Genomic DNA, 10,550 nt, shown 5'->3' with positions numbered 1-10,550 from the left:
GCCACTAGTACAGTTTTGCTGTCTATTTCTTCCTGTGACTCACATAACTTCTCCTCTAAGAATTTAGATCTTATACCACTTGGTGCATATATGTTTAATATTGATATTACTTCATTGTCTATGGTACCTTTTAGCAGGATGTAGTTTCCTGTTTTATCTCTTTTAATTAGATCTATTTTTGCTTTTGCTTTTGCTTTGTCTGAGATCAGGATTGCTACCCCTGCTTTTTTTACTTCAGTTGCAGCAGAATATATTCTGTTCTAGCCTCTTACCTTTACTCTGTGTGTATCTCTGTGCTTCAAATATGTTTCTTGTAAACAACATATTGTAGGTTTATGGTTTTTAATCTACTCTGCTATCCACTTCTGTTTTATGGGACAGTTCATCTCATTAACATTCAAAGTTATGATTACTGTGTTTTTCTCTCCATCCTATTTTCCCCCATTTATACTTTTCTCTCTCATTTCACCCTTTCCCTCCTGACCATGTTTTGCTTCTGACCGCCACCTCCCTCAATCTGCCCTCCCTTCTATCAGCCCCCTCCCTTTTCTTTCCCGTTTCTCCTCCTACTTCGCTATAGGGTAAGATAGATTTCTATAACCAACTGAATGTGTGTGTGTTATTCCCTTTTTGAGACAGATCTGATGAGAGTAAGGTTCAAACAGTGCTTGTCCCCCCTTCTTTCCCTCTGCTGTAATAGGTCTTTGTGCCTCTTCTTGTGATATAATTTACCTTATTCTGCCTCCCCCTTTCCTCTTCTCCCAATGCAATTCCTTTGTTTTCACCTCTTCATTCATTTTTTTATCATCACATCAAAGTCAACTTATACCCACACCTTCTGTCTATTTTTACCCCTTCTAAATAATAATAAAGATACAATTCTCAAGAGTTACAAGTATCATCTTCCCTTGCAGCAATTTGAGCTTATTGAATAAATTTTTTTTCTTTCCTGTTTACCTTTTTATGCTTCTCTTGCGTCTTGTATTTGAAGATCGAATTTTCTGTTTAGCTCTGGTTTTTTCATCAGGAGTGATTCCCTTGAATGTACATATTTTCTTCTGAAAGATTGTGCACAGTTTTGCTAGGGAGTTGATTCTTGTTTGTAGTCCAAGCTCCTTTGTCTTCCGGAATATCATATTCCAAGCCCTCAAGTGCTTTAATGTAGAAGCTACTAAGTCCTGCATAATCCTGACTGTGGTTCCACGATATTTAAATTATTTCTTTCTGGCTGCTTGTAGTATTTTCTCCTTGGCCTGATAATTCTGGAATTTGCCTACAATATTCCTTGAAGTTTTCATTTTGAGATCTCTTTCAGGAGGTAATCAGTGGATTCTTTCAATGACTATTTTACCCTCATGTTCTAGGATACCAGGGCACTTTTCCCTGATAATTTCTTGAAAGATACTGTCCAGGCTCTTTTTTTTTATCATGGCTTTCGGGTAGTCCAGTAATTCTTAAATTATCTCTCCTGGATTTATTTTCCAGGTCAGTTGTTTTTCCAATGAGGTATTTTACATTTTCTCCTATTTTTTCATTCTTTTGATTTTGTTTGACTGATTCTTGATGTCTCATAGAGTCATTAGCTTCCACTTGCCCAATTCTATTTTTTTTAAGGAGTTCTTCTCTTCAGTGAATTTTTGTACCTCCTTTTCCATTTGGCCAATTCTATGGAGTTGTTTTCTTCAGTGGATTTTTCCCCCGTTTGGCCAATTGTATTTTTTAAGGAATTGTTTTCTTCAGTCAATTTTTGTCCTTCCTCTTCCAAGCTGTTGACTCTCTCTTGCATACCTCTCATTTCTTTTCCCAATTTTTCTTCTACCTCTCTTATTTGACTTTTAAAATCCTACTTGAGCTCTCCCAAGAAGGTTTTTTGGGCTTGAGACCAATTCATATTAACCTTTGAGGTTGCGGATGTTGGTATATTGACAATGTTGTCCTCTTCTGAGTTTGTGTTTTGATCTTCCTTGTCACCAAACTTTCTATGGTCAATGTTTGTTTTTGCTTCTTGCTCATCTTTTTGCCTATTTCCTAACTTTTAAAGTTGAGCTCTGCTTCTGGAGCACAGGGGGCACTGTCCCAAGCTTCTTCTTCTTCTTTTTTTTTTTTTGAGGGGCTAGGCAATGGGGTTAAGTGACTTGCCCAGGGTCACACAGCTAGTAAGTGTTATGTGTCTGAGGCCAGATTTGAACTCAGGTCCTCCTTAATCCAGGGCTGGTGCTCCATCCACTGTGTCACCTAGCTGCCCCTGTCCCAAGCTTCTTGTGCTGGGGGCTAGGGGCCTGGTCACTAGCTTTGTGCCCTGGGGCCTCAGGTGCTGGCAACTGGAGGCTGTAGGGTCTGGAAGCTTACCTGGTGCTGTGGTAGTGTCTGGTAGGCCAGGTGCTACATTTCCCTGGGGCTACAGTGAGGCATGTGGAGGTCTGGCCCCTGGAGGATGCCTGTTTACCTTTGGCTGCACTTAAGCACCTGGAGGCCAGGCAGCTGGAAGATGTCCAACTGCCCTGGGCTACGCTGAAGCACATGGAGGTCTGGCTTCTAGAAGACACCTGCCCATCAGGGCTGTGCTAAAGCATGTGGTGGTTCTCTGAGCTGGAGTCTGCCAGTTCTCCTGGATATGCTAAAGCATGTGGGGGTCCTGGTGTTGACATTTTCCTGATCTATCACATTGAGACTTAGGATCTCCCATTGGTTTTCTGAGGTGCGGCTTGCTACTGGCTTGCAGGGATACTTCCTGCTCTGGAATGTGCTCCCCTTTTACCTGAGTGAGACAGGACCTTTCTTGCTGATCCCCCAAGTCTCCCAGGCTAAAAGACTGCTCCACCCCATCTTTCTGCTGGCTCTGCTGTTCCAGGATTTGTTCTGGGGCACTATTTTATGGTTTTAGGGTGGTGAATATGGGAGAGCTACAGCAATTTACCACTTACTGCACCATCTTGGCTCCTGGAAGTCCCCCTTCCTCTCTTTCCTGTCTTCTTCCATATTACTCCCCTCCACACACTCTGTGGTCCAGCTATACTGGCCTATGTGATCTTCCTAACACATGATTCTCCATGTCCCACTGGCTGTCCCCCATTCCTGTAATTGTCTCGCTCCTAACCCCAGCCTCTAAGAATCTCTGGATTCCTTTAAGACTCAGTTCAAGTGCCTCCTCCTGATAGGACCTGTGCTGGTTCTCCCAGCTGCTAGCACCTTCCCTTTGAAGGCTACCATTTGATCTACTCTATATGTATCTTGTATGTACCCATTTCCATATATGTTTTCTCTTTGTGCTCCCTGAGATCAAAGACTTGTTTGTTTTTGTCTTTGTCTCACCAGTGCCCAATACAGTGCCTGATACATAATGAACTCTTAATAAATGCTTATTGATTGATCAATTGATTATTGTGGGTGAACAGTCCTTAGTGTCAAAGTTGCTAGGGTGTTATTGTCAGCTCCATCACCACAAACATCTCTTTGAGTTGAGGGATAGGTGAATGTCTTTTGGTCTGGGAGAGGGTCTCCCAAGGCCTTTGAGGCAACCCCCTCTTTTCTTTGTCAGTATACCTGGGTTGAAATCCTGCCTCAGACACTTACTAACTGTGTGACCCTGGGCCAGGAGCTTAACCTCCCTCTGCCTCATTTTCTTCATATGTAAAATGAAAGAGTTGTACTAGATAATCTCCAAGGTCCCTTCTAGCTCTAAAGCTATGAACCTCCGATCCTTTGTTTTCTAATTCCTTTCCCAATGGGGTACTAGTAGAGGAATAGGGAACCAGGAGTGATGTATTTATGTAGTCTGAATTCCATTCCCTCTTTGGCCCTGAAGCAATAATAATAATAATAGATGACATTTACATAACTTTTCATGGTTTGCAAAGCACTTTTATATATGTTATCTAGTTTAAGCAATAGGAAGATAATGAACTCCTGATGCTATTTGCACAGGGTGACTGACATCTTCAATAAAAATGGCCCACTGCTAAAGCTGCTTTAGTACTATTATGGCTTTTACAATTTGAAATGACTAAAAACAGGCATGCTAATTTGAGATCCATTTGAACACAGGAAATGCCATCTGTTTGCCAAGTTGATTATCATGAAAACTAAGTTAAAAATCTTTTAAATTTCTAAATGGTATTTTGATATATAGGAATGGAAAGATAAAATAACTTGAAATGGTGCTGATTTCCATCTTCCCAGGCTTTTTTTTTTTTAGCCAAATGGCATTAGCAGTAGCCCATTAATTTCTAGGATAACATCAAACCCTTATTTTCCACTTTTGCCACATTCACACATAGCTGGAAGTGGGGAAACAAAAACAGCCAGTGTGTTTTGGACAAGTCCTCCTCTCCCAGCCTGCCCCTGACCCAAACAGTTGCCTGCCCAGACACATTGCTGACTTCCCAAATGCCAATTAAACTTGAAAGCAGCCACCATAAGCTAGGTCTCCAAATTGATGTTCAGTAGCTTCCAATGGTAAACCAACATCATCTAGTTAGTATATATCAATTAAAGGTCCATTATTCCTTATAGGGTCACAGAATCATAGAGTGAGAGCTGGAAGAGATAGTAGATGCCTATTCAGTCCAACCCCTTCATTTTACAGAGGAAGAAATTGAGGTGAAATGACTTGCAGCTAGTAATTTTTTGAGGTGGGATTTGAACTCAGGTCTTCCAGACTCCAAGTAGTGTTCTATCCACTAAAACCCTGAATTTAACACTTTTTTTCCTCACCTTGATATTTGTTACCAGTTTGGAGAAAACTGTTCCCTAGTTTTCTGCTAGTTTTGTCATAGTTTCCCCACACAGGCATAGTCTTGGTTTTCTACTCTGTGCCTGAAAGCTGTTAGCCTGTAGATCCCAATTATCATTTGTTTTGTTTCTTTCAGATATGACGTTATATTCAAACAGCAGGTGGGAGCTGAGGATGTATTTCTGGGCATGACCAGAAAGGACCCTTCTACAGCCTGCTGTGAGCATCTCTTGGTGAGTTAGATCCTGATTTCAGATATGCACACAAAAGAAATTCAATTGCTGGATGTCTCTTGTTTATATCAGTCCCTACCATCAAGTGCCTTAAAAACTTGTTTTCCCCCTTTAGACCAGCTGTGTGAGTCCATTGGTATAGGGACCTCCCAGTGTGGAAATTCCCTCTACCTACATGGATCAGAGCCAACGCTGAAATTTAGAAAGTTGCCTGGGGTGTGGAGATTGTGATTGGCCACATAGCTAGTGTTAGTCAGAAACAGAACTTAAACACAGTTCTTCTTGCTGAGTTTGAGGCGAGTACTCTATCATCTAGACTACAAGTCTATAGGAGAAATAGCATATACAGTTATAGTAAGTCATATTTCTATAGGGATTTAAGGCTTACAAAGCACACTCTCTTCTCATCCACCCTGGGGTGTAAAGAGTACAAATGTGATTATCCCTGTTTTAAAGATAAAGAAACTGAAACTCAGAAAGAGAAAGTGACATGCCAATAGCCATCAAGATAGAAATCTCAGAGTCAAGACTCAAACCCACATCTTTTGATCAGGTTGAAAGAGTAAAGAGTTCAGTGCTCTTTCCACTATGCCAAACATGCACCTATACATATAGACAAAATGTATACAGACAAGATTTACACATGTACATCCAGATTCACACATTTCCACAAATTGCCCCTGTCCCATTAAGACAGATAATACAATTGGACTCAATTTTCTCTCATTAGGCTCTTTCCTGATACCATCTGATTGACTCATGGCTTTTTTCTTCTTCTTTTTTCTTTTTCTTTTTCTTTTTTTGGTGAAGCAATTGGGGTTAAGTGACTTGCCCAGGGTCACACAGCTAGTAAGTGTCAAGTGTCTGGTTTGAGGCCGGACTTGAACTCAGGTCCTCCTGACTTCAGGGTGCTGCTCTATTCTCTGCACCACCTAGCTGCCCCTCATGGCTTCTTCTAGATGACAAATAAACAGTCTGGACCAACGATTCTCTTTTTGTGTATTTCTTTTCATTTAGAGACTTCTTAAAAATGTGAGATCTCTCAATTTACATACTGAGAGGAAGACTGAGGATTCATTCCCCCCACTTCTTTAAAGGGCCATTGTAACAAGTTGGAGAACTTCATCAATGCCAAGACACTGTGCCAGTAGCCAAGAAATACCAGGTTGAGGTCAAGCTTGGAGAATGTTTGGAATTACATTTGGAATTAACCCTTTACAAGTTTTGACATGTGGTACTGGATTAGGCAGAAAGCTCATGTCCATCTTCCTTTCTATACCCTTGTGGCCTAAGTAATATAGAGAATAGTGCATCTTTATGAAGAACTAACTGTACAATACACAGCTCTTTTCTCATGTCTCCTGTATGCCAGAGCCAGAGCTCTGGATTTACATAGATCAGGTCAAGTCATACTCTATAGTGCATTCTCCACTCATAATTTCACGAAGAGCATCAGGATTTGGCAATTTTGCCTCTACCCAAGATTTCCCTTGGGAACATCAGAATTCTCCAGAAGTCTTCAAAACAAGAGGGAAAAGTCCCTCAGCTCCCATTTGAGCACTCAGACCAATAAGATATTGAGTCCGCCCTGCACTGGCTACCTTCTCCTCCCTTCCCCATCTTGACTCCTTGGTGAACTGGTTCAACTGTACACTGTCTTCTTCTCTCAAGTCCCTTGTACTTATTGCCGATATTACCCTGTTCCTCAATTTTCCCATTTCCCATAACCTTCTCCTTGACTGCTCCTCAGCTATATATATCTGTATCTATATCTGAAAATCATAACCTTCATCTAGGTCATAGCCACTAACTGTGGGTGCTCCACAGGGCTCTGTCCTGGCTCTTCTTCTTTTCTCCCTCTATACACTATTTCTCTTAGTGATCTCATCAGTTCCTGTGGATTCAATTATCATCTCTATGCAGATGATTCTCAAATCTATTTTTCTCGCCCTAACTTCTCTCCTGCCTTCTAGTCTCACATCTCCAACTTCCTCTTGGACATCTCCAACTGGGTGTCCCATAGACATCTCAAACTCAACATATCCAAAACCAAATTCAGTATCTTTCTTCTCAAACCCTCCCCTCTTCTTAAATTTTTTATTGCTGTTATGGGGACCACCATCCTCCCAGTCACCCCCAGGTGTCATCTTTGATTCCTCCTTCTCTCTCTCACCTTGCCCCCCCCCATCCAAACTGTTACCAAGCCCTGTAGATTCTACCCTTGCAACATCTTTCGTGTACTCTCCCTTCTGTCCTTTGACACTACCACCATCCTGGAGCTAGCCCTCATCGCCTCATGCCTCGGACTAATGCAATAGCCTGCTGGTTAGGAATTTTCCTGCCTCCAGTCTCTCCCCACTCCAGTTCATCCTACATTCATATGCCAAAGTGATCTTCCAAGAGTACAGGTCTGACCATGTCACCCCACCTACTCAATAAAGTCCAGTGGCTCCCTGTGCCCTCCAGAATTAAATATATAATCCTCCATTTGGCATTTAAAGGCCTTCACAACCTGGTCTCTTTCTGCCATTCCAAACTCTTTACACCTTCCTCACCTCTATATACCTCTTCAATCTAGTGATACTGGCCTTTTTTTTTTTTTTACTATCCCTTGCATAAAACTCTATACTTCCTGACTCTATTAATTTTTGCTAGCTGTCCCCCATACCTGGAATTCTCTCCTTACTCATCTTCCCTTCCTGGCTTCTTTGGCTTCCTTCAAGTCTCAGCTAAAATCCCACCTACAGGAAGCCTTTCTTGATCTGCCTTAATGCTAGTGCCTTCTCCCTGAGATTATCTCCAATTTATCCTGTATATATCTTATTTGTACATAAAAAGCATCCCTTTAGTTTTCTGTTCTTTACTATAATAAAAAGGGCTGCTTTAAATATTTTTGTCCATATAGGTCCTATCCTTCTTTCTTTGATCTCTTTGGAGTATAGGCCTAGTAGTGATACTGCTGGGTCAAAAAATGTGCACAGTTTAGTGACTTTGGGACATAGCTCCATATTGCTTTCCAGAATCTTTGAGCCATAATTTAAATGTTTCCCTTGATTTCTGGTTTTTAGCCATGTTTATGATAACATTGTAAAAGTTTAAGAAGTGAGCAAGAAAAATAGAGGTGGAAATGAGGCTTGTAGACAGCTTTTTTCTAGGAGTTTGGCTGAGAAGAGAAGAGAGATGAAGGACAATAACTTGAGGAGATGGTAGGGTCTAGTGAGGGTTTTTTAAGGTGTGGTGAGACTTAGGGGTATATATAAGCAACAGGGGAAGAGCCAGTAAACAAGAAGAGATTAAAGATTGGAGTGGGGTGACGATTGTGGGGGCAACCTGCTGGAGAAGACAGGAGGGGATGAGATCAAGGGTATGTGTAGAGGGATTGGCCTTAAAGGGGAGAATGGTCCACCTCTTCATCAAAGTCAAGGGATTGTAAGATGTGGAAAAAGAAGAGAAGAAGGAGCTCTCAAGGAATGGCCTCTATTTTTCTCAGTGAGGTTTTAGGTTTGGTCCTCAGCTGAGAGGGTTGGGGCAGAGGGGCCTGTGGGATGCTCGAGGTTTGGAACAGTTGCTGAGGGGAGTATGATACAGAATCAGTTAGGGAGGAGTAAAAGGATTGGCTCACTGCAGTAAGGGCCCAGCTGAAATTAGAAAACATAAATTCATAGGTGACCCATCAGCTCAGTTGTGTTGACATCCTCTAACTTTGTTTAGCAGCAACAAGTGAGTAGGAGTGGAGGAGGCAGATGGTGGGAGGGATCTATGGTTTGGATTCAGCAACCATTGCAAGGTCTTTCTCCTCCCCAGTTCTAGACTTCCGATCTCCCCAGCATCATCCATTATTCTCTTCTCTTTTGCTCTATTCTCATGGGATGAGCCAAGGATACCCCTTCTACTTGTGCCTTTGATACCCTCCTGTCACCTCCTAGCATTTGCCTCTTGGACCATCCTTTCTCTTTCCCTAATGTATCTTTAAAAATATCAAAATGAAAGTTAAACTACTTAATTGTATTTAACCTATTGCTTTAAAACAGTATGACCCCCTTTAAGAAATCAGGTTGATGAATCATTCATTCAGAGGCAATCTCGGGTATAGTTAATTGAGGTCATTGAGACAGAAAAATATCATATGCCATTACTACAAAAGGCTAGCTTCTAGAAGTGCTTTTTTCTAGGAAGATCAAAGGAAAACATAGGCCAATGTGGTTGGATCACAAAGTTAGTGAAGGATAGTAAAGTGTAAGAAGGAAGGAAGAGGCCAGGTTGTGAAAGCCTTTAAATGTCAAACAAAGCATTTTATATTTGATCTTGAAGGGGATAGGGAACCATTGGACTTTATTGAGGAGGGGTGTGATGTGGTCAGACCCACATCATAGGAAGATCACTTTGGCAGCTGAGTGGAGGCAAGGAGACCAACCAGCAGACATTAGTCCCAGGCATGAGGTCATGAGAGCCTGCTCCAGGGTGGTGGCAGTGTCAGAGGAGAGAAGGGGTCATATAAGAGTGCCATTGTGAAGGTAGAAATGGCAAAACTTGACCATAGATCGCATGTGTGGGGTGAGTATGAGAGCAGGAAGGACTTGGAGGATGGTGGTTCCCTAAGAAAAGAAGGGAGGATTTGAGGGGAAAGAAAATGAGTTTTGTTTTGGACATGTTATTTTTGAGATACCCGTGGGACATCCAATTCGAGTTGTCTAAAAGGCAGTTGGTGATGTGAGTCTAGAGCTCAGGAGAGAAACTAGGTCTAGATATAGAGATTTGGGAGTCATCTATGTAGAGATGGTATTTGAACCCATGGGAACTGATGAGAGAAGAGAGCAGGGTATAAATTGAAGATATTGTGACTGGGCTGGTCCAGCTGGATCCTAGGGTTCAGGTTTGAGCCAAGAAAGATACTCACACTCATCACGTCTCAAATTAGGGTCTTCAAATTAGGGTTATTAGGATTTACTGTGCAAAATCAGCAGCCATCTGGGTCCAGTGGCAAGATATAGATCAGGACGACTGGAGATGGCCCCAGATGCAATGGGAAATGTTGGCCTTTTTAAGCTGAGGTCTTTAACAGGTCTCAGTTTGACTGAGGTAACACCCATTCAGTGATTAAGGCTAGGTAAGAAATGAGGCCGAGAATTACCTCTTTTACCTAGTCCAAATTAAAAAAAAAATCTATCTGGGAGGGAAGACCCTCAGGGTTTCTGGCCAAAACAGAAACAATCACTCTTTACACTCACTCTGAGCCATCAGAACCCAAAGAATGACCAAGGTAGGCTTGGACTGGGACCTATTGTTGGCCAATCAATGAGAACCAGAGTGATTTGGGTTTAAGGCATGGTCCTTAAGAAAAAAATCTAGCCTGTAAACCTCAAGATATCTTTCTAGGTTTCAGCAATCAAAATTTACATTCCTTTGGGTAGAGCACTGGCAGGTAAGGGTATGACACCCAATGTTAACAAAGGGAAGGGAAGAGAAGGGAAAGGAAGGGAAGGAAAAGGAGGAAGGAAGGAAGAAAGAAAGAAAAAGAAAAAAGAAAAATAAAGGAAGGAAGGAAGGAAGGAAGGAAGGAAGGAAGGAAGGAAGGAAGGAAGGAA

At 41.8% G+C, this 10,550-nt stretch overlaps 1 protein-coding gene across 2 annotated transcripts in view; it reads left to right on the top strand.

Annotated features, from left to right (window-relative positions):
* PIH1D3 (PIH1 domain containing 3) overlaps positions 1-10,550 on the top strand; it is an 80,868-nt gene that overhangs the window by 46,447 nt on the left and 23,871 nt on the right. For both annotated transcript variants that reach the window (XM_027845577.1, XM_027845578.1), the window contains exon 5: positions 4,869-4,965. In XM_027845577.1, the coding sequence (XP_027701378.1) occupies positions 4,869-4,965 (97 nt within the window). The remainder of the gene's footprint in view (positions 1-4,868; positions 4,966-10,550) is intronic.

This window comes from Vombatus ursinus, unplaced genomic scaffold, assembly GCF_900497805.2.
Source record: "Vombatus ursinus unplaced genomic scaffold, bare-nosed wombat genome assembly UNPS02014982.1, whole genome shotgun sequence".
In the NCBI taxonomy this organism is placed as follows: domain Eukaryota; kingdom Metazoa; phylum Chordata; class Mammalia; order Diprotodontia; family Vombatidae; genus Vombatus; species Vombatus ursinus.
This window is presented reverse-complemented; position numbering and strand designations above follow the sequence as displayed.